Source organism: Vulpes lagopus, chromosome 4 (assembly GCF_018345385.1).
Source record: "Vulpes lagopus strain Blue_001 chromosome 4, ASM1834538v1, whole genome shotgun sequence".
NCBI classification, from domain to species: domain Eukaryota; kingdom Metazoa; phylum Chordata; class Mammalia; order Carnivora; family Canidae; genus Vulpes; species Vulpes lagopus.
In genome coordinates, this window is record NC_054827.1 from 87,194,022 (window position 1) to 87,219,164 (window position 25,143).

Consider the following 25,143-nt stretch of genomic DNA (forward strand, 5'->3'; position numbering starts at 1 on the left):
ATACACAGTTAGAACTTAGGTTCCTTACTAATAATTTTTAATCATCAATCACTACTTATGTCAGTGATTCTTAATTCTGGACATATTTTAGAATCAACAGTAGGAAACTTTTTAAAAATAATGATGCTATCCCATACTCCTCCCCACAAAGACTCTGATTTAACTACACTAGGGTAGGATCTCAGCTTCGCTGTGTTTTTATGTTTTAAAGTGACTCCAAGTGACTCCAATCTAAAGCAGAATAGAAAATCACTGGCCTAAACAATCCTAACTATGAAATTTAAGTACTATACACCTTTTCTCACTTACTTCAAACACTTCCTAGTTAGATTAGGCTGAGGGCCGAGATCATAAATCCCTATAGTTACATTCTACTCCCCTTTCTTAAACCTCAGAGTTTCCCAACAGTCTGCTGAAAGAGCTTATGGACCACTGAAATCCTGATTTCCTTAACTTTCACCACAGCCAGGCAGAGCCCAGAGCAGCCAAAACCCCTGCCCAGCTGTCTTCAACAGCAAGCAGCCTCATCCATTTATCCCAGGGCACGATAAGTAATTTCACTTCCTACACATGCCATGAGTGCAAAGGGCTGGAAAGCAGTGGGAAGTAGTTTCTCCATTTCCTTGGCAACATTGCTCTCACTTATTTGCTTTGGTATTAAACCACTGAACTTAATTAGGAATTAATACTCTATCTTGATTCTGGACTGAATCTTATTTTAAAATTTTTTCAGGTTATTTACATACCTAATTAAAGTTATTCCTCAGAATTTTCAATTCCTTCTACTTCTTCTCCCTTTTGTTTAGTTTAAGAGAAGCAGGATGAAATTAAAAATTAAGGTTATGACATGCATCTGGGAAGTCAGCGTTTTGAAAGCCCATGATTGTAGTAGTATTATAAAAGCAATTATAAATTCAATTTAGAATTAATTATTGATTGTAAATTTAATGTACTCAACCAGAGAAGTTTTCATTACTAGCTAGAATGAGTTCATGAGTGCTTAGCAGAATACCCAAATGGTGATCCTAAGATAGAGGTGGGTTTATTCAATTGTTTGTTTATTCATCCACTAATTCATTTCTTCATTTAATAAACTTTTATTGGGCTCAAATACTAGGAATACAAATATAAAGACATATAACTTTCTCTCAAGAAATCAAAAATATAATAGAACTAAATATTTTAACACAGTATGATTAGTACTATTTTAGAAGACAAGCAAGATACAGTAACAATGTAAAGAAGAGAGGACTTCACAGAGGAAAGATACTTGAGTTGGATTTTGAAGAATAAATAGGAGTTTGCCAAATAGATGAGGAGTGGAGGTGGAGTGAGGATGGAGAGGTTATTCCAGGAAAATGTCACAGAATATGCAAAATGTACATATGAATAAATCAGCCTGGCTCACTGAAAAACCCAAAGTATTTTAGGATGTCTGGATTTTTGGAGAGAAGCAAAGGAATAGAAGAATGACAGAGCCAACAGGAATCAGAGAATGACTATATTAGCATGTGTAAAACCACAGCCCAAGTATTCACATTACACTCATTACACTCAGTCTAAAAAAATAATTTCCCTTAATAGAAGAGAAATAGTCTGCATAGAGTTCAGAAATACATTTCTTATTCAGGAACACAAGTGTTCTCATCTCTATAAAGATGTATACATCAGCTTCTCATAGTTAATGGATATTGGTTATGAACATCATCTCATTCACTCTCCTCTGATTCTCATAGAAAACTTCTCATTATTATTTGGCTTCCCATGTAGAAGACGATGCATCTTGATGACCTGTGTATGTAGCTCACTTTCAGAGTTGAGCAAGGAGAAGGCTTAGCGGGTGTTACACCGAGAAAAAAATAGACTGATACCAGAGCTGATACTAGAGCTTCTTTTTGAGGATAACTTTCATGTGATTAAGGAAGTTAACTTCTATTCCTATCTACTAAGAGTTTTTAAAATACTGAATGTTAAATTTTATTAAACAATTTTTATACAACTATGGAGATGACCATATCCTTTAGTCTGTTAATGTGGTAAATTACAATGATTGATTTCCAGATGTCAAACCAACCTTGAATTCCTGAAACAAACTTGTATGGTTGTGATGTATTATACATTATATATAATGTTGGATTTTGATTACTAATACTTTGTTTAGGAATTTTGCTCCTGTGTTCATGAATAATTGGCTTACAATCTCTTTTCTTGCAATGTGCTTATCAGGTTTCATCATTTGCTGCCTCAAACAACAAATTGAGAAATGTTCTCTCCCTATTCTCTGGAAGAATTTATGGAAGATGGTATTGTTTCTCTCTTAAGTGTTTGGTGGACTTTATTGGTGAAGTCATCAAGACCTGGAGTCTTCTTTGGGGTAAGGTATTTAATTACTAAGTTAATTTATTTAATAGTTATGCGTCTACCTGGAATTTCTATTTATTTTTGTGTCTGATTTGATATGTTGTATTTTTGCAAGAATTGGCCTATATAAACTAAATTTTAAAAAGTCATTGGATTGAGGCATTTGAGTGGCTCAGTCAATTAAGTGTCTGACTCTTATTTCAGCTCAGGTGATGATCTCAGGGTTGTGAAATTAAGCCCCACAGTGAGTTCTGTATTGGCTGTGGAGTCTGCTTAGGATTCTCTTTCCCTCTCCCTGTGCCCCACACTCCTGTCTCTCCCTCTCAAAAATAAAAAAAAGTAATTGAATTAAGATTATTCGTAATATCCTTTTAGGATCTTTTAAATTTTTGTTAGATCTAAAATGTTATCCATTTTTTCATTATTGATATTGGTTATTTGTATTTTCTTTTTTAGAAGAACAGCTGAGGTTTATCATTTGGTAATCTTTTCAAACAAAGTTTGGCTTTATTGATGTTTCCTATCTCATAAATGTCTGCTTTTTATTATTTCCTTTCTTTAGGTGTCTTTGAGTTTAACTTGCAATTATTTTTTACCTTCCTGAGATAGATTCTCATATCATTAATTTCCACTTTCCTCTTTTCTAATGTATTGTTAATTTAAGGCCATGCATTTCTTCTTCAGAAAAGGTTTTGATGTATCACATAAAAGTTTGTATATATAATATTTTCATTATTATCAATTTCAAAATATTTTTGAATTTTCCACTGTGACCCAGAAATTATTTAAAAATGTATTTCTCACTTTGAAAATACAAGGGGATTTCCTAGATGTTTTCTTGTAGTGCTTTTTAATTTAATTACATTGTGGCCAAATAATTTATTTTATATTGTTAGACTTTGAAATTTGTTGAGATCTATTTTATGGTTATTTGACCAAATTTGGGAGGTTTTGGGGTTTTTAATATTTATGTGTTCTTGTAAAACACATGTGTCCTGCAATCCTTCAGAAGCATTCTATATATGCCAAGTAAATCTGACTTATTATTTTATTCAAATTTTTGTTTATCTTTACTAACATGTTTTGTCCTGTTTTTTTTCTATCACCTGCTGAGAAAGATCTCTTTAAATATGATAATTATGAATTTGTCTCTCTTTATAGTCTGTTAATACCTGACATACATATTTTGAAGCTATGTGATTAGGTACAAGTAAATTTAGAATGACTATATCTTCCTGAAAATATTAACTTTTAAACATAGTGAAATGTACCTCTTATCTGTGAATAATAATTTTTGCCTAGATATGCTTTGATACTAATAAAATTGTTCTTTCTTACTCATAAAATTATACCAGCTTGGTTTTGATTAATGTTTGCATGCTATATCTTTCTACATTTTTACTTTTTAGCCTTTCTGTATCTTTATACTTATATTTTAGATTTTTTGAATCTAAAAATTTAAAAGTTTTTAAATCAACTTGATAATTAAGTGATGCACTTAGTTCATTTAAACTTAATAAAGGAGGAGGGGCAAGGTGGCGGAAGAGTAGGGTCCCCAAGTCACCTGTCCCCACCAAATTACCTAGATAACCTTCAAATCATCCTGAAAATCTACGAATTCAGCCTGAGATTTAAAGAGAGAACAGCTGGAATCCTACAGTGAGAAGAGTTTGCGCTTCTATCAAGGTAGGAAGGTGGGGAAAAATTAATAAAGAAACAAAAGGCCTCCAAGGGGGAGGCGCCCCTCGAGGAGCCGGGCTAAGGCCGGGGCGAGTGTCCCCAGGACAGGAGAGCCCCATCCCGGAGAAGCAGGAGCTGCACCAACCTTCCCGGGCGGAAAGGGGCTCGCAGGGAGTTAGAGCAGGACCCAGGAGGGCGGGGATGCCCTCGGGCTCCCGGGGACACTAACAGGCACCTGCGCCCCGGGGAGAGTGCGCCGAGCTCCCTGAGGGCTGAAGCCCGCACAGTGGGACCCCGGAGGGGCTCGGAGGGGCTCGGAGGGGCTCAGGCGGTGGCTCCGCGGAGGGGGCTGCGCGGCTGGGAGCAGCTCGGAGGGGCTCGGGCAGAGGAAGAGGCTCCGTGCAGAGGGGGCTGCGCGGCTCCGGAAGCAGCTTGGAGGGGCTCAGGCGGTGGCTCCGCGGAGGCGGCAGCAAAGCCGGGAGCGAATCCAACAGCGCAGGCTCCGGAGCACAGGGCGCTGGGACACAGCCCAGTATCCGGCCTCCCCCCGGGACAGGCAGAGGCCGGGAGGGCCCAGGACAGCGAGGACGCTCCTGCCCCAAGCTGAGCAGATCAGCGGCCCGCCCCGGAGCCTCCAGGCCCTGCAGACGGAGAGCCCCGGAGTTACTGCGGGAGCTGACTCCAGGGCTCCAGACCTACCGCTGCCGCTGCGGTTGTTCCTCCTGGGGCCTCACGGGGTCAACAACCCCCACTGAGCACTGCACCAGGCAGAGGGCAGAGCAGCTCCCCCAAGTGCTAACACCTGAAAATCAGCACAACAGGCCCCTCCCCCAGAAGACCAGCTAGAAGGACAAGTTCCAGGGGAAGTCAGGGACTTAAAGTATACAGAATCAGAAGATACTCCCCCGTGTTTTTTTTTTTCTTTTTGATTTCTGATTGCTTCCCCCACCCCCTTTTTCCCCTTTCTTTTTCTTTCTCTTTTTCTTCTCTTTTTTCTTTTTCTTCCTTTTTTCTTTTTTCTTTTTCTCATTTCTTTCCTTCTTTCTCTCCTCTCTTTTTCTCCTTTTCCCAATACAACTTGTTTTTGGCCACTCTGCACTGAGCAAAATGACTAGAAGGAAAACCTCACCTCAAAAGAAAGAATCAGAAACAGTCCTCTCTCCCACAGAGTTACAAAATCTGGATTACAATTCAATGTCAGAAAGCCAATTCAGAAGCACTATTATACAGCTACTGGTGGCTCTAGAAAAAAGCATAAAGGACTCAAGAGACTTCATGACTGCAGAATTTAGATCCAATCAGGCAGAAATTAAAAATCAATTGAATGAGATGCAATCCAAACTAGAAGTCCTAACGACGAGGGTTAACGAGGTGGAAGAACGAGTGAGTGACATAGAAGACAAGTTGATGGCAAAGAGGGAAACTGAGGAAAAAAGAGACAATTAAAAGACCAGGAAGACAGATTAAGGGAAATAAACGACAGCCTGAGGAAGAAAAACCTACATTTAATTGGGGTTCCCAAGGGCGCCGAAAGGGACAGAGGGCCAGAATATGTATTTGAACAAATCCTAGCTGAAAACTTTCCTAATCTGGGAAGGGAAACAGGCATTCAGATCCAGGAAATAGAGAGATCCCCCCCTAAAATCAATAAAAACCGTTCAACACCTCGACATTTAATAGTGAAGCTTGCAAATTCCAAAGATAAAGAAGATCCTTGAAGCAACACGAGACAAGAAATCCCTGACTTTTATGGGGAGGAATATTAGGGTAACAGCAGACCTCTCCACAGAGACCTGAAGGCCAGAAAGGGCTGGCAGGATATATTCAGGGTCCTAAATGAGAAGAACATGCAACCAAGAATACTTTATCCAGCAAGGCTCTCATTCATACTGGAAGGAGAGATAAAGAGCTTCCAAGACAGGCAGGAACTGAAAGAATATGTGACCTCCAAACCAGCTCTGCAAGAAATTTTAAGGGGGACTCTTAAAATTCCCCTTTAAGAAGAAGTTCAGTGGAACAATCCACAAAAACAAGGACTGAATAGATATCATGATGACACTAAACTCATATCTGTCAATAGTAACTCTGAACATGAACGAGCTTAATGACCCCATCAAATGGCGCAGGGTGTCAGACTGGATCAAAAAGCAGGACCCATCTATTTGCTGTCTACAAGAGACTCATTTTAGACAGAAGGACACCTACAACCTGAAAATAAAAGGTTGGAGAACCATTTACCATTCAAATGGTCCTCAAAAGAAAGCAGGGGTAGCCATCCTTATATCAGATAAACTAAAATTTACCCCGAAGACTGTAGTGAGAGATGAAAAGGGACACTATATCATACTTAAAGGATCTATCCAACAAGAGGACTTAACAATCCGCAATATATATGCCCCGAATGTGGGAGCTGCCAAATATTTAAACCAATTAATAACCAAAGTGAAGAAATACTTAGATAATAATACACTTATACTTGGTGACTTCAATCTAGCTCTTTCTACCCTCGATAGGTCTTCTAAGCACAACATCTCCAAAGAAACAAGAGCTTTAAATGATACACTGGACCAGATGGATTTCACAGATATCTACAGAACTTTACATCCAAACTCAACTGAATACACATTCTTCTCAAGTGCACATGGAACTTTCTCCAGAATAGACCACATACTGGGTCACAAATCGGGTCTGAACCAATACCAAAAGATTGGGATCGTCCCCTGTATATTCTCAGACCATAATGCCTTGAAATTAGAACTAAATCACAACAAGAAGTTTGGAAGGACCTCAAACACGTGGAGGTTAAGGATCATCCTGCTAAAAGATGAAAGGGTCTACCAGGAAATTAAGGAAGAATTAAAAAGATTCATGGAAACTAATGAGAATGAAGATACAACCGTTCAAAATCTTTGGGATGCAGCAAAAACAGTCCTAAGGGGGAAATACATCGCAATACAAGCATCCATTCAAAAACTGGAAAGAACCCAAATACAAAAGCTAACCTTACACATAAAGGAGCTAGAGAAAAAAACAGCAGATAGATCCTACACCCAGCAGAAGAAGAGAGTTAATTAAAATTCGAGCAGAACTCAACGAAATCGAGACCAGAAGAACTGTGGAACAGATAAACAGAACCAGGAGTTGGTTCTTTGAAAGAATTAATAAGATAGATAAACCATTAGCCAACCTTATTAAAAAGAAGAGAGAGAAGACTCAAATTAATAAAATCATGAATGAGAAAGGAGAGATCACTACCAACACCAAGGAAATACAAACGATTTTAAAAACATATTATGAACAGCTATACGCCAATAAATTAGGCAATCTAGAAGAAATGGACGCATTCCTGGAAAGCCACAAACTACCAAAACTGGTACAGGAAGAAACAGAAAACCTGAACAGGCCAATAACCAGGGAGGAAATTGAAGCAGTCATCAAAAACCTCCCAAGACACAAGAGTCCAGGGCCAGATGGCTTCCCAGGGGAATTCTATCAAACGTTTAAAGAAGAAATCATACCTATTCTACTAAAGCTGTTTGGAAAGATAGAAAGAGATGGAGTACTTCCAAATTCGTTCTATGAGGCCAGCATCACCTTAATTCCAAAACCAGACAAAGACCCCACCAAAAAGGAGAATTACAGACCAATATCCCTGATGAACATGGATGCAAAAATTCTCAACAAGATACTAGCCAATAGGATCCAACAATACATTAAGAAGATTATTCACCATGACCAAGTAGGATTTATCCCCAGGACACAAGGCTGGTTCAACACTCGTAAAACAATCAATGTGATTCATCATATCAGCAAGAGAAAACCCAAGCACCATATGATCCTCTCATGAGATGCAGAGAAAGCATTTGACAAAATACAGCATCCATTCCTGATCAAAGCTCTTCAGAGTATAGGGATAGAGGGAACATTCCTCGACATCTTAAAAGCCATCTATGAAAAGCCCACAGCAAATATCATTCTCAATGGGGAAGCACTGGGAGCCCTTCCCCTAAGATCAGGAATAAGACAGGGATGTCCACTCTCACCACTGCTATTCAACATAGTACTGGAAGTCCTAGCCTCAGCAATCAGACAACAAAAAGACATTAAAGGCATTCGAATTGGCAAAGAAGAAGTCAAACTCTCCCTCTTTGCCATGATACTCTACATAGAACACCCAAAAGACTCCACCCCAAGATTGCTAGAACTCATACAGCAATTTGGTAGCATGGCAGGATACAAAATCAATGCCCAGAAATCAATGGCATTTCTATACACTAACAATGAGACTGAAGAAAGAGAAATTAAGGAGTCAATCCCATTTACAATTGCACCCAAAAGCATAAGATACCTAGGAATAAACCTAACCAAAGAGGTAAAGGATCTATACCCTAAAAACTACAGACCACTTCTGAAAGAAATTGAGGAAGACACAAAGAGATGGAAAAATATACCATGCTCATGGATTGGCAGAATATTGTGAAAATGTCAATGTTACCCAGGGCAATTTACACGTTTAATGCAATCCCTATCAAAATACCATGAACTTTCTTCAGAGAGTTAGAACAAATTATTTTAAGATTTGTGTGGAATCAGAAAAGACCCCGAATAGCCAGGGGAATTTTAAAAAAGAAAACCATATCTGGGGGCATCACAATGCCAGATTTCAGGTTGTACTACAAAGCTGTGGTCATCAAGACAGTGTGGTACTGGCACAAAAACAGACACATAGATCAATGGAACAGAATAGAGAAGCCAGAAGTGGACCCTGAACTTTATGGTCAACTAATGTTTGATAAAGGAGGAAAGACTATCCATTGGAAGAAAGACAGTCTCTTCAATAAATGGTCCTGGGAAAATTGGACATCCACATGCAGAAGAATGAAACTAGACCACTCTCTTGCACCATACACAAAGATAAACTCAAAATGGATGAAAGATCTAAATGTGAGACAAGATTCCATCAAAATCCTAGAGGAGAACACAGGCAACACCCTTTTTGAACTTGGCCACAGTAACTTCTTGCAAGATACATCCACGAAGGCAAAAGAAACAAAAGCAAAAATGAACTATTAGGACTTCATCAAGATAAGAAGCTTTTGCACAGCAAAGGATACAGTCAAGAGAACTAAAAGACAACTTACAGAATGGGAGAAGACATTTGCAAATGACGTATCAGATAAAGGACTAGTATCCAAGATCTATAAAGAACTTCTTAAACTCAATACCAAAGAAACAAAAAATCCAATCATGAAATGGGCAAAAGACATGAAGAGAAATCTCACAGAGGAAGACATAGACATGGCCAACATGCACATGAGAAAATGCTCTGCATCACTTGCCATCAGGGAAATACAAATCAAAACCACAATGAGATATCATCTCACACCAGTGAGAATGGGGAAAATTAACAAGGCAGGAAACAACAAAAGTTGGAGAGGGTGTGGAGAAAAGGGAACCCTCTTACACTGTTGGTGGGAATGTGAACTGGTGCAGCCACTCTGGAAAACTGTGTGGAGGTTCCTCAAAGAGTTAAAAATAGACCTGCCCTAAGACCCAGCAATTGCACTGTTGGGGATTTACCCCAAAGATTCATACGCCGGGACACCTGCACCCCGATGTTTCTATCAGCAATGTCCACAATAGCCAAACTGTGGAAGGAGCCTCGGTGTCCATCAAAAGATGAATGGATAAAGAAGATGTGGTTTATGTATACAATGGAATATTCCTCAGCCATTAGAAATGACAAATACTCACCATTTGCTTCAACGTGGATGGAACTGGAGGGTATTATGCTGAGTGAAGTAAGTAAATCGGAGAAGGACAAACAGTTAATGTTCTCATTCGTTGGGGGAATATAAATAATAGTGCAAGGGAATATAAGGGAAGGGAGAAGAAATGTGTGGGAAATATCAGAAAGGGAGACAGAACATAAAGACTCCTAACTCTGGGAAACGAACCAGGGGTGGTGGAAGGGGAGAAGGGCGGGGGGTGGGGGTGAATGGGTGATGGGCACTGAGGCGGGCACTTGACAGGATGAGCACTGAGTGTTATTCTGTATGTTGGTAAATTGAACACCAATAAAAAATTAATTTATTAAAAAAAATAAAATAAACTTAATATAATTACTAATATAGTCATATATTTGGGGTTAAGTCTTCCATCTTTGCTTTCTTTTTGTACTACCTATTCTATGTTTCTATATTCCTTTTTCTCTCCTTTCTTTCCTTATTTATGATTGGATATTTCTTATTACTCTATTTTCCCTATCAGCTCGGTAGTTACATTTTACTATTCTTTAGTAATTACCCTAGAGATTACAACATGCATCTGTGGACTCATTAATGTCTAACACAAATTGTTATTTTTATTTTTTCAAAGACAACACAAAGACCCTAACCCACTTTAAATTCAATTTACATGCTTCTGTAATTATATTTTTAATTCTATAAGTTTCTAAATCCCATGGACATAACTTTATTAGTATTTTAAACTGTCATTATTCATTTAGATTTATTATTCATTTAGATAATCATTTAGATTATCATTCATTATTCATTTAGATTATCCAGATACTGAATCTTTTTATTGTGTTTCATTTCTTCCTACGTCTCCAACATTCCATGTGCAATCATTTTCCTCCTCCCTGAAGAATTCCATTTAGTATTTCCTTTAGTGTGAATCTAATGGTGATAAACTCTACTTTTTTTTTTTAAGTCTTTTAACACTTCCATTCTTTAAAAGTATTTTTTCAGGGTATGAAATTCTAGATTGGCCAATATTTTCTCTCAATTCTTTAAAAATATCATTCCATTATTTTCTATTTTCCATTGTTTCATTGATAAATCAACTGTTAGTGTAATGTTGCTTCTCTGACTCTATTTTTAGAATCTTATTGTCTTTAGTTTTCAGAAGCTTTACTATCATGTGCTTAGAAACCTTACCCTCCTTGGAGTTTGTATGGTTTCCTGAATCTGTACATTGATGTCTTTCATCATCTTTGACAAATTCTCAGCCATGTTCTGTTCAAATATTGTTTCTGTCCCTTGTCCCTCTTCTCTTTTTATGAGGTTCCAACTTTTCATAAATTTGAATTTCTTACTGTGTCTTATCTGTGCTTCATTTGAATGTTACTTTCGATATATCATTCAGTACATTTATTCTATCTCCAGGTGTGTCTAAACTGCTGCTACAATCATCAAGTGTATCACTGTTATTGTGTTTTTCAGTTCTAGTATTTCTAGTATTATTTTAATTATTTCCAGTCCTCTGACAAAGTTTTCTTTTTTTTTTTCTGACAAAGTTTTCAAACTTCTTTTTTATGTCCATGTCCCCCTCTCCCTATAAGTTCAGCACTACATAAGCATCACTTTCCTCCAGGTGCCCTTCTCTTTACATAGCAATCCAGCTATGCCCTGAATAAGTAAGCTTTGTGGGATGAGAGCTTGAAGGATTCATGTGCTCTTCTACTTCTCCATTTCTACATTTCCCCCAATAAACCCTAATTTATATTTTTACCGTGTGACCTACAGACCCCTTTTTATAGTAAGAAGGGGATATGATAACCCCTGAATTGTGTTTTGATATGCTTGCTGATAATATTCTTATATCCCACTGTTAAGTTGACATATTTTCTAAATTTATATTTTGTGTTAGAGTTGTATTAGTATAAATCAGTTCTCAAGAGATGAATTCTATTAAATGTTCTAGAAAAGTCTAACTTCTTTAGTTCCAAAGTGACCATATCACAAAAATTCTTGTGTTTGCAATTTAGCAGTTATCAGCCTCATTAGACATAGCCTCTTTACATTTTGCTTTAGCTGAAACAGAAACTAGTAACTTGCTGAAAATTAAATTATTGGTCATGAATGGAAAGCCTTGTGCTTTTATAATATTTTTCATTTTACAAGCGAGAAAACCAAAGAAAGGGAATACTCATATATCCAAACTGAAATTTTTAAAGAGGAAACAGCTAGCCATTGAAGTAATGCTACCAAAATAATGATTTCCCTTATCCCATCATCATCTTTGTTTTAATTTCTTACTTGAAGAAAAAAGAATTATACTTCTAAAGAAGCAAAACAGGTCCTCGAATTTTGAGGCTAAGATAATTATTATATTTTGTTTCTATTGGGCTCAAGATTAATATTCTAGAAATGAGCAGTCCCTTCTGACCAACAGTTAAAGTGACATTCCTTATGGGACTATCATTATAAGCAATACCTTAGGTTTTCATGATGACGTATTCTACTCTCAAGTAATCACAGTGCACTAATAGTGTATCAAATGAAACAAAAGTAATAGTATTTTTTCCTACTGTATCTGTTAAAATGCATTAAGTATCAACTGTTACAACACAGTAATAAAGTCACATTTGATCTTGCTTATTTGAAAACTTTGTTTTTAAACTATATTTTTAAAAACTTAGTTTTTAAACTATAAAATATCAAGCAAATTTGTAATCTTATATTACAAATTGTTAGTATTTTATGTAGGCCTTAAAAAAAAGAACGAAGAGTTCTTAAAAACATAATCACTAATTCTACAATTAATATTTTCACCAAAAATTAATTGAATACTCATTTCCTTAGCAGAAAACTAATCATACGCATTGCTGAACAAAAGTAATATAAAATAGCTTAGGCTAAGAAGAGTTTATAAGCTATTAGGCAGTTAAGGAAAAAATGCATGAAACCATGAATGAAAAAATTATTATACAGTTTTATCATGCCCCAATATAAAGACCTCATTTTGTAGGTATACTATAGACCACTTGAGTTTATTGTGGATGAGAAAAATAAGTACCCTATTTTCACAATGACCAGACATTTCAGAGGCATGGAATTTAGGGCTCTTTATTATTTGAAAACCCATTTATCTTCCTACTATCATCTTCTACTCTTCTTCTTTATGAACCCTGTGCTCCAGCCAAACATCAGTTTTACCCCTCATGGCTTTGCTTACATCCTTCTTTTCACTTGGAATGAATCATCTCTGTACATTCTAATTTTATACTTTTCAGAGACCAACTCATATATCAACTTCTCCATGTACCTGTCAATGATTCTCTAAGCCAAAAGTAATTTTCCTCCTCTGAACTTCTGGAATCTTCATGTAATCTTCTATGGCATTTACCATCCTATATTAGAGCTGTTTTTACAACTGTAGCTACTCTACATGGCTATAAACTACCTATGAGCAGGAATCATGTCTTCAGTGGTTCCTTTGAGCTCTCCTCTTGTGAAGTCTTTCCAAAACACTCACCTTTGTTTTCAGAAGAATAACTCTTCTACTTTCTCACTCAGTTCATCAGCATCAGTAATATTTCATTAAATCATGTAATAACAAGTACAACTAGTATAAAAAGGGTTGGGGGACACCTTGGTGGCTCAGTCAGTTAGCAAACAACTCTTGATCTCAGCTCAGTTCTTGATCTCAGGGTTATCAGTTCGAACCCCACACTGTGCTCCACACTGGGCATGGGGCCTACTTAAAAATCAATCAATCAATCAATTAATTGAAATAAAATAGGTTTGGGAATAATCACAAATGACCTTTAATAAAAATGCTACTCAAAAATGATGGGTAGCATCATTATTAGACAGTAGCCTGCTACAAGGAATGGTTAGCTTGCTGTGGGCATCAGCCTGTTTTAAGGAAAAAATGGGGATCTTTGTTACTCTAGTCAATTAGGTTTAGTAGAAAGTAATTAAAAGAGCTTATATTATTTTTTTCTTTCTTTCTTTCTTTTTCAGATTTTATTTATTCATGAGAGACACACACAGAGAGAGAGACATAAGCAGAGGGAGAAACAGGCTCCCTGCAGGAGATGCAGGGAATCAATTCCAGGACCCTGGGATCAAGACCTGAGCCAAAGGCAGATGGCCAACCACTGAGCCACCCAGGGGTCCCTTTTCTGTATACTTCTAATTTCCATGTATACCCACAGAATTTGTTTCAGATGAATTTCAAAACTATAAAATTTCTTCAATCATCATTGACTTTGAGCTGATTTCAAACTGAAGCCCAAAGTCCAGACTCACTCATTCAACAAGTATTTACTGAGCTCCAATTATGTAGTAGGCACTATGTTAGGCATGATTTTTCTTATAGTAAAATCACCATTTGGTGCAAATTTTCTTTTAAAAAATATTTTATTTATTTATTTATTCATGAGAGACACAGAGAGAGAGGCAGAGACATAGAGGGAGAAAGAGGCTCCCCATGGGGAGCCCAATGCAGGACTCGATTCCAGGACCCCTTCTTGGGGATCACGCCCTGAGAAGCAGATGCTCAACCAATGAGCTGCTCAGGTGTCCCTGGTGCAAATTTTCTAAAAGATCATTATGGTTCACTTCAAATTAACCAATTTGGTCTGAGCTATGGTAGAGCTATAAATTAATTTTTCCTTATTTTATTCTTCTAAAATCTTTAGAAGGCATTTAATCAACTGAGCCATCAAGGTACCCTAAATCTGTCTATTTCTGAGATTTGGTGTCAGAAATACATTGTTATCCTACACCTAAGCCACATCCTTTGATATCATTAGCTTTATTAGGAATAAAGTTGACATTTTGATCTCTATTTGCCATTCCTTTATTTATCAGTCATTTCAGAATTTAGGCAGGGAAAAGAGGGTGTTGTGTAATAATCTACTTGTCAAAGCCCAATATACACATATGACCACAAGTACAGCAGTTGGCAAAGCCTAAAGGACATCATCACTTGACAGCAAGAAGAGATATGATAACTAACCTACGTGCTTGTGAGTATCCACCATAAACTGATATGTGGACTAATCAGACCAAGAGAAATGTCAGTTAGAATTCAGTGATGCCCTGTTCTCATGTGAGTTTCTTTCACAAGCACATAGACCTGTGAACAACTTTATATGCACTGATTTTCATAACTCCAGAACTATAATCATTGACATGATACATTATAAGCAACATAGACCAACATTAACAGTGCATTACCCATGGTCAGTGATAAATAATATTATATCCATGGCAAAAATGTTCATGAGCTGGAAAGAATAAGGGTTGACAATTTGAGTCAGGTTGTACAGATAAAAATTGGTATTCTTGAAAGGCCCAGGCTACTTTATTCTCAGGGCATGCCAACTCAGGCTGGTCCTACAGTGATCTGCTGACAGGAAGAAGGAAGCCTGGATTCTACTGCTTGCTCTGACACTCACCCAGTGTCTGGTTTTTGTTGTTGTTGTTGTTGTTGTTGTTGTTGTTGTTGTTGTTTGTGGGGTTTTGGGGTTTTTTTTTTAAAGATTTTATTTTTATTTATGAGAGAGAGAGAGAGAGAGAGCAGGGGAAGGAGCAGAAGGAAAGGCAACAAGCAGACTCCAAACTGAGCTGAGAGCCTAACATGGGGCTTGATCTAACGACACTGAGATCATGACCTGAGCAGAAATCAAGAGTTGGACACTTAATCAATTGAACCACCCAGGTGCCCCAGTATCTGTATTTTTTTTCATGTAAACAAGACAAAGTTCCTGCTCTCATGTTGCTTAAATTCTAGTAGAGAGGAAGGCAGAGGAAAAACAAAGCAAACGTACAAATGTTTGGTAGCATTTAGTGCTATGAATAAAATAAAACAGAATAAGTGGGATTAAGGGCAATGGTTTGGGGTGCTATACTGTACAGGGTGATCAATGAAGACCTCTAAGTTTTAAAGAGACATTTGAGCAGAGATTTGGAAAGAGTGAGGGACTAAGCATACAAATACTAGCAGAAAGAGCAGAGAAAACAATAGTAACATCACTCAGATGTTGGCACACGCAGCAAAGATATGAGTATGATGGAACAGGGCTAGATAGGAGAAAACAGGAGGTAAGGCCAGAGGGTAGCTGAGACCCAGTTCACCTGGGCATTGAAGCCATGGGAAATACTTAGACTTCACTCTGAATGGGACAGTAAGCCACTGCCATCTTCAGCCACTCAAAGATGGGTAGGTACTCAGGCTAAGCTTGCTGGCCCATTTCCACTCTGCCCTTCCCCAATCAGGAATTTGAATCTTAAGAAGCATCACTGGGAGTCTGAAAATCCACGGCACCCAGGCCAGACAACCAGATTTTCTTGTTCCCTGAACTCCACCTACTATTCCCCTGGTTCTTGCTCAGTTCCTCAGTCTACCATTTGTTCTGTGAGCTTTTCAAAGTTCTTCTAATAGATTCCATTTTCTATTTTGCATATAGAGAGTTGTTTCTTTGCTCACTATTAGAGATGGTTAGCTTATCACCAAGCTTGTTTCTCTTCTCTCCGGGCTTACAGATAGTCTATATTTCCCAGCCTCCCTTGAGTTGGGTGTGGCCAGACAGCAGCCAAGTAACAGAGTTCTAGCCAATGGAAAGTGAACACTAGTTACATTTGCCATTCCTAGGTAGGGATCATTAAAACCTCCAATATGTGACCCTCTGTATTTTTTCTCATGCACCGTTTGAAGGATGTCATCTTTAAATGCCGCATAATGAAAAGGGCAAAGCTGCAACAGGTAAGATGCCTCAGTCCCTGAGTCACTACTTGGAGGAGAGTTTAAGCAAGCTCAACAGAAACTTTTATTATGATAAGTCATTGAGATTTGCTTTGTTCTCTTCTCTAATACCAAACCTAACTATATCTCAGGCGTGAAATATCTCACTCCAACATTAAATATCTATACAACTTGGCCTAGAAAATACTTCTTTTGTGTTAAATATATGTATATAATTTTAATTTTGACTATGCAAGTAAAGGAAAACATTTTCATAAAACATTAATCTAATGTTGATAATCTTCCCTTAACTACCACAAGCCCCATTTCAGTCCCATAATTAGAGCTAACCAAGTCACATGATAATATTTTGCAAAGAAAAAAACAAAACAAAACAAAACTGGGCCTGGCAAAATAAATAATAGGAATTCTGTTTTTAAATTCTAACAAGTGGGGCTCCTGGCTGGCTCAGTCTGTTAAGCATCTGTCTTCAGCTCGTCATGATTCCTGGGTCCTGGGATCCAGCCCCACATTGGGTTCCCCTCTGCCGCTCACCATGCTTGTGCTCTCTGGCTCACCCCCTCTGTCAAATACATAAAATCTTTAAAATTAATTAATTAATTAATTAATTAATTAATTAATTCTAACAAGTACTCATAATGCGGGAAGTAATGGGAATACCTTGAGAAAAGCACAGTGCCTTCTAGGAACATGAACTCTAGCATGTTGATATATCGACAAAGAGATCATTAAAATACAGTTGATACAGGTGATAACAGAAAGAGTATGCAAAAGGTATCAGATGTGGATGTACAGAGAAGGAAATTTTTTAACTTTGGAGTAGACTGAGGTAGGCTGTGCAAATATAAGTGTGACTAGGGGTCTGGGATATAATCAGAGAATATAAAAGGCTGATGATACAAGGCTTTGCAAAATAAAAATGAATTTCCCAGGAGGACCAGGTTAGGGATGGTTGAGGACAATTCAAGAAAAAGCAACAAGTACAAAAGGAGGGAAGTGTGAAACCATAGGGTCTGTCTGAGTGTGCAAAACTCTAATTTTGAAAATTGAAAGACTCAGTGGCATATATGTTAGTATTATTTAGATGCTTTAAAATGCCACTGCAACCTCCAAGCAGATTAGAAAATATCCATCATTCAGGGCTTTAGACAGTCCTGATAATTAGTTAGTGATGAGCTACACATTGAGGTAACGTAGGTCACTGAGTACCTGAGACATGTGCTTGACCTTTCAACCAGGAGTTGATGAAGAAGTGATTCATCTGCAAGTACAATGTTTCAAAATAGTGACCATCTTTCTTCTTGCTGACTCCCACCCCTCTCCAACCAAAATATTACATGGGTCACATGCATAAACTTCTCCACTTATTTCAAGTAGGAAATGTCTACCTAGCAGTGGGTAAAGGTGTTATATGACCCATCAGGACTCTGGAATTATAGGAGCCATTTATCTCCCCAGAGTTAAAAAGAGTAGTTTGGGTTTTGAAATGAGCAATCAATTTATAAATATTTAAGGAGGAGGAGATGCCTGGGTAGCTCAGTTGATTAGTCTCCGACTCTTGATTTCAGCTCATGTGGTAATCTTGGAGTCATGGAATTGAGCCCTATATACAGTCTCTCTCTCACACACATCATCATCATCATCATCATCATCATCATCATCATAAAAAATACTTAGGGGGTATCTTAGCTATTCAGGTCCTGGCCTAGAGTTGAGGGCTGAGATTCAATTAAGTAAACTGTAGAAAAATGTCTGAATCCACCAGATTCAGACTACTATAAAAACTCATCCACCAAATTCTTCACTATTAGAGGAAATTAAGGGCAGAAAGGTGTCAAGTCTAGAGAATCAAAATAAATGAACTATGGTGTGACAGGGTTGGTCCACAGTTTAGTGACTGCTTCAGAGGAAAACCTGGAGAAATCAATTATTTGTGACCTTGGGAGCTCCTCAACGGTGGCACTATTGACATTTGGGGCTACATAAATTCTCTGCTATGGTGGTGAGGGGCTGTCTTGTGTGCTAAGAATGTTAGTAGTCCCCCTGGCCTCTTTCCACCAGATGCTAACAGGACTTGGACCATAAAGCAAAAGTATCTTCAGAATTACGTGGCAGAGAGATACCACTAATATAGGCACACCCAAGAATGAGGGTAAAAAACAATCAACCAGAGGCAACATTAACCTTGGCTGAGCATGTAAATGAAAAACTGTGGAGGATAAGAACATTTGTGTTCTGGGATTCCCGGCTGAGGAGTTAAACACGGCCTTAGCTCTTTAGCACTGGAATTCTTCAACAGCTACTGAGTATTAGTGCAGAACAGAAACTGTGCCCCACCAGCCACTGCTGTCAAATTCCTATGCAGGTTGAGGGGTGGTTACCAAGAGACAGAGCACTTCATCTGAAGAGAATGTGTCAGGCTGGGATCTTTTTAAAATAAAACAGTGAGTCAGGATAGACTTCTCCCTTGCTGTTCCACTGATTTTTTTTTCTACAATTGTAACTCCATAAAAGCATGGAGGATGAGGACTAATTGTTCTAAAAAGTAGGAAAAATTTAATTGGTTTTCCTCATTTCTTTAGTGACCCTCTAGTAATTTTTCTTAGGTTTACAACAAAGAAAAGAGCCCTTATGTTGTGGCCTTGAAAATAACAAAAATACATTGAAAGAGAAAACCCAGCTCCTCTATTAACTCCCATTCTCCCCTATGAAATGAGGATTTGTCCACATGCCTAGTATAGTATATGGCAACATTTTTCTTCTCTGTCATTTTTTTAAAGGAAAAAAAAAAAAAAAACATCAAGACCTCACTCCAACAGGTGCTTCTGAGCTGAACAGGGATGGGTGAGAAACTTCCTGGCCAGGAGGATTCCAGATAGAGGACTTTCTACCTGTATCAGCAAAGAGGCTTAGGGGACAGGGGATTGGCTCTCCTGGGCCTGTCTGGATGAACTTCACAGAAATACCACTGGCTGCACGCACAATGAGGCCACCCTCTACCTAGCTAATGGTCCCCTCATCAGGTCTAAACACCATTGCTAGAAAAACAACATTTTATCTACAACATAATGCAGACAGTAAAAGCAACATTATAAAAGGAAGTCTCTTGAATTCCAGAGAAAAAAAGAAACAAAGAGATTAAATAAAATTCCCATTAATACACTAGGAATAATTTGACAGTAGCTTGCTCTAGTCTTTTTGTTTCTGACTATAAAATCTCAAAATTGGAAGACAGCAAAAATAAATTCAATAGTTCAATTTGCCTTTATGGGGGACCATGTTGGTATAAATAGGATTAATGTAAAACTATGTATCCCCCAAATCATTTCTATAAGACTTTAAAGCACTTAGACATCTTTAGCAGTTCTAAAAATTAAGGTGAAGTTCACCTAACATTCTCTTATTCATCACCCAGAAGGGAAAAAGAAAAATCCAGGAAAAAAATTTATAAGATCTAGTATGATGCTTTAAAAAGCATAATAAAAGCAACACTTGCTAATACTTTTCTCCTATTCTTCATTTGAATTCAGGTGAAAAGTCAAGATTTTTTTTTAAAGACTTATTTATCTGAATGAGAGAGAAGCAGGGGAAGGACAGAGTGAGAGGCAGCAGATTCCCCACTGAGACGTGGGACCCAATCCCAGGACCCTGAGATCATGACCTAAGCTGAAATCAAGAGTTGGCCACTTAACGGATGAAGCCACTCAGGCACCCCAAAAATCAATATTTTGATGTTCTGTCTTTAAAAGGAAGAATTCTTCTTAATTGCAGGTTACGAATTTTACTGTGGAAAATATGGGGAAGCAGAAAAGCACAGAAGAAAATTAATCAGTAATCCCAGTACTCAGAGATGACTACTTTTAATATACTGGTGTATTTCTTCATTCTTGTTCTATCCTGACATTTTTTTAAAACTTTTTTTTACACAAATGGTATGTTTTGGAGTTCACTTTTTAAATTTAAAAATAATTCTGAACAGGGGCTCCTGGGTGGCTCAGTTAGGTGTCTGCCTTCAGCTCAGGTCATGATCCTAGAGTCCTGGTGTAGGGCCCCACATTGGGCTCCCAGCTCAGCTGGGAGTCTGCTTCTCCTGCTCCCTCTGTCCCTCTCCTCTCCCCTCATGCTTACTCTCTCTCTCTCTCTCAAATAAATAAAATCTAAAAACAATAAAAAAACTAGAAAAGCTTAACGTTTATATGCTTTTTGGAGTGCCTGGGTGGCTTGGTCAGTTAAGTGGCCGACTCTTGATTTTGGCTAAGTACACAAGGTTTATCAGTGTGCGTTCCTATCAGTCGCCTGTGCAAGAACCTTCCACCCTTACCCACACTTTTATCAACCCTGGGTACCATGTGAGCCCTGTCTTGAGAGTTGTTTTTAGAAAATCAAAATGTGACTAGGCTAGTTGTTAATGAGCTCCCTCTCTCAGATGAAATACAGTACTTGAGATTTACTGGGATTCTCTGCTCACTGAGTGTTTCTCTGATAATTTCACCACAGTCTCTATTTACTGCTATTTTGCATTATTACAATTAGTACTCACCATGTGTCTTCTATCTGACCTTAGGTTTCTTCCAACAGAAACCATTGTCTCCTCACCTTAGTATATACCACAGCACTGAGCCTATGGGGTAGAGACAGATGGGGTAATGGTGGAAATAATTTTTTTTTTTTACCTCAGAGAAATCTGCATTTAAATCCTGGCTTCAAAAATCAATCAATCAATCAATCAATCAATCCTGGCTTCACCACTGGCTGGCCGTGTGAGTTTGACCAAATTACTTCCCCTGCCTTTCCTGAGCTTGAAGGTCATCATCCGTTAACAGGGAGACTAGTGTGTACTTCCTAAGGCAGCTGTGTTGTGATGATACGTGTAAGATACTGCGTACAATCCTTGGCAAAGTAAGTGTTCCAGATGTTTGTTCTCTGCCTTTTCCTTTCCAATGATGAATTAACCTCGTAAAGCCCAGACCTGAGGATCTACAAATCCACTTTGATTTACTCATAACCATAATTAATTACGACAGAAGGCATCTCTCTAACAATAATCACCTCTGGAATGTGTAGCCAAGTAAAATTGGTGAGTTTTCTGGTTATTGTTCTCTGTATCGCTCAATCGTTACTCATTCTCCCAGTCAACATCTAGGAGTGTGTACTGTGTGTTCCAACAAATTACACACGGTCCCTAAACAAAAGAGAAAGAATGAAATCCTTTTTAGTGCCAGAATGCCACAATCATGTTGAAATCCGAATTCAGAGAAAAGCCCTTCACCAAACTGTGCTGAGAGCTATTCTACTGTACATCACAGGTACAGCATCCCTGACCCTGTTCCGGCTCAAAGCTCACGGTTAGTGTCGTGGAGCTTTAGGACTAGTGTATTTTAACGTGACCCTGAGATGTATTAAATACATTTCTAACAAGAAAGGTTTGACCTTTTCTGACCACTCGATCGAGGAAATGAGAGGAAGACACTAGTGAGATTGGTACAGTCCAAACTGACATTCACTCCCAGTTTTAACTCAAAAGTAAAACAAAGCACCAATCAAGAAGAGTTATTTGTGCATCTGAGAGTACACTCCAATGCAGGTGTGGGTGAGTGGTCGGGGGAGAGCAGCATTGTTAGCTGGCAGCAAGGGTCCATAACACTGCTCAAGTCAGGAGGTCCTGACAGATGATACTGAAGGAAGGGGAGGGGAACTGACACCTATTCACACTCCCCTCTGTTCCAGGAGCACATGATATCCTGGTGCGTTCATAGTTTCATCTACTCCCACAGACACCCACATCTTTCAGAGTCTGAGGCTCAAAGAGGTCACGCAGCTATCACCAGTATATTCTGGAGAACTCGAGTGCTAAGGCTTTAACAACTCCAGGAGAGATTCCAAGCAAGCCTGGAATCTTGAGGTCAAACCGAGATTGACCACAAATTTTGCTAGCAGTACCTGGATGGTATCTGCTAAAGTTGGTGCTAGGTCATTATAAAACTCTCTTCAGGTCCATAACTCTAAGTTCAATAGAGTTTAAAATATTTCCAAAAGGGAGGCATGTGGATGGGAAGGATGAGTTGCTCCAGATCTGAAGCAGGCTTTTAAAATTTTGCTGGTAGTAAGTTGCGGTGATGAAGGTTGAGTGGCAGCTTTGGGTTTCAACACTGTAGCTACTGATGTCCAAAAGGTTCCTGATTGGGGGAGAAAAGTATTTTGGGAAATGTGGGACATGACTCCACCTTAAGGGAGTTCTTTTGGCTAGCCCTGAAGAAGGGCACATGTGTAGCCAAGGTCTATATGAGAAAAAAATGGCTGATAGAAATGATTAAAGCACTCAGTGCTAAGAACGAATGCCCTCAAGCTAGCTTAAATAGGGACGAGAGGGGCACTTATCTTAAGGGAATAGAGATTTCTCATGGAATCCAGGGGCAGACGTATCTAGGCCTCACAGGGAAGAGGAAACAGTAAAACCATCAGGAATCTTCTGTCTCTGTCTCTCCTTTAGCATAGCTTCCTCAGTTTCTCTTGCACATGGCTCAACAGGGCTGCCACCAGATGACACCTTCAGTCCCAAAGTCTACACAATTGCTGTAGTCTTTTTCTTTGAAACAAAGAATTATTTCCCAGGGAGATTAAGAGACAAATAAAAAACAAAACCAGAATCCTGGCTTTCTGGAAACGTATTGCTTCTCCCTGTTTCAACCTCTTTTAACCAGAGAACAAAGAGAAAGGAGTGGGAAAAGCAATACAACCTCACCTCTGGGGGATGGCATGAGCTGCATTGATGAAGGACAGGCACCTTCCCGAGTTACAGGATAGATTCAAATGGCTTTCACTCTCTCACCCTGTGTAGACAATAATACATGCTTGAAGGATTCTGGGACAGAGGCATTCCTTGTATGTGCTCTATTTTGGGTGGATTGTTTTACGGTTTTAGAAACTCACTTGAGTGATCCTACATTCCAAGTTTTATCCTTCCCATCTATATGGAATCTCCTCTCCACCCATCTTCTATATTCTGGGCTCCCTGCCTTGACAGATAGGCTTTATTTAGCTTTAAATAGCATTTTTTTTCTGGGTGCTAACTGAGAGATCAAGTTATATTCAGCAATTTTAGCTAATGTTCTTCTTGGACAGTTTACATAAGTAAATTTAGAATTTTTTTTTACTAATATAAAAATTAACTAATAATTTTTTAAAGAAAATAAAAACCAAAAAAAAAAAAAAGAAAAACCAGTATTTGATCCAAAACATCATTGAAAAGATCAAAACAAAGAGGAATAGATCTCCAAAAAGTTGAGACCTGTCCCCAAAACCTTTTGTTTCTAAAACTATCTAAATATAATGTGTGTCTCCATTTCCAAGTTACCAGAAAAGGCAATCTGATACTACTTGAGTCTCACTTCACCTCTTGACCAGGGTCATAGTAGCCCACTTGTGAGTTGGAGCATAAATCTCCAAAGGAGCACTGACCTATGTATATAGGACTAAAAGAATTAAAAGGCAATTAACTTTCTAATAATGGCAAATAGATAGTTAAGAGATTTCAGAAGAGCTCTGAAACCTCAAAGCAGAGATACCAAAATGTGCAAGACAGGGCATGTTGAGGCCTAAATTAAAGACTTGTTTGTTTTTATTATAAAATGGAAAGTCAAAGCTAGAATAAACAGTGATAGTTAAGTTCAGGTGATATTTAATGGGAAAAGGTACTTCCACTTCATATGGCTGTATTTGGTCATTGCTCTGTATTTCCAATTAAATTCTTTATGGAAATATTAACTAGTTGATTTGTTCCACTGTTTAAATAAAGTGCTATATATCCATAGAAAAAGCAAAATCTACTGCACCATGTATTGAACATCTTGAGGATCAGGTAACAAACCTGAGGAAAGCCTAGTGCAGTGCCTCCTGCTGTTCCAGTAGACATGTGACCTCTCTTTCCATTTGGTGAATCCTCCATCCTGTGGGGCCTAGAGGAGGCAATGCTAGCTATTCTCGCCGTGATGATCTTCACAGCCATTCCAGAGTGACTTGAGAGCCACTGATGAAGGAACTAGACGGGAGAGATCGTCATTCTGAGGGTAGCAGAGGCTGCAGTGCAATCCTGACTTGCTGGTATGGGAGTGGCAACAGTACAGATAGTGACACTAGTGCCCAGTAGCAGTGGCAGCCATTTCCTTACCCAAGAACTTTTTCTGAAACACAGTTTTATTGAGATATAATTCACAAACCATACAACTCATCTACTTAAAAGTGTACAATTCATTAGTATATTCACAGAGTTGAGCAACCATCACCATAGTCAATTTTAGAACATTCTCATCATCCCCAAAATGCACCCTATGCTCCTTAAGCATCATTCTCCAATTCTCTCTTCATCTACCTTGCAGTTCTAGGCAACCACTAACCAACTTTCCATCTCTCAAATTTGCCTCTTCTGGACACTTCAAAAATGTGGAAACATACAACATACAAAATGTTGATCTTCTTTCTCTAAGTGTATTCTCTTCAGGGTTCATCCGTGATACAGCATGAATCATTACTTCACTTCTTTTTATGGCCAAATAATATCCCATGTATGAATATATCATATTTTCTTTATCCATTCATTAGTTG

The 25,143-nt window shown here is 38.3% G+C and overlaps 1 protein-coding gene across 3 annotated transcripts in view; it reads right to left on the reverse strand.

The window, feature by feature from the left end:
- The window catches only part of CMYA5 (cardiomyopathy associated 5), a 93,113-nt gene that overhangs the window by 55,914 nt on the left and 12,056 nt on the right, over window positions 1–25,143 (reverse strand). Inside the window, exons 1-2 of one of the 3 annotated variants that reach the window (XM_041751659.1) lie at window positions 23,285–23,324; window positions 17,752–17,803 (exon numbers count right to left, since the gene is read on the reverse strand). The exons of the other annotated variants lie outside the window; for them this stretch is intronic. Coding sequence (XP_041607593.1) covers window positions 17,752–17,803; window positions 23,285–23,309 — 77 coding nt within the window. The 5' untranslated portion in view covers window positions 23,310–23,324. Of the gene's footprint in view, window positions 1–17,751; window positions 17,804–23,284; window positions 23,325–25,143 lie in introns of those variants that run through there. 3 annotated transcript variants of the gene reach the window in all.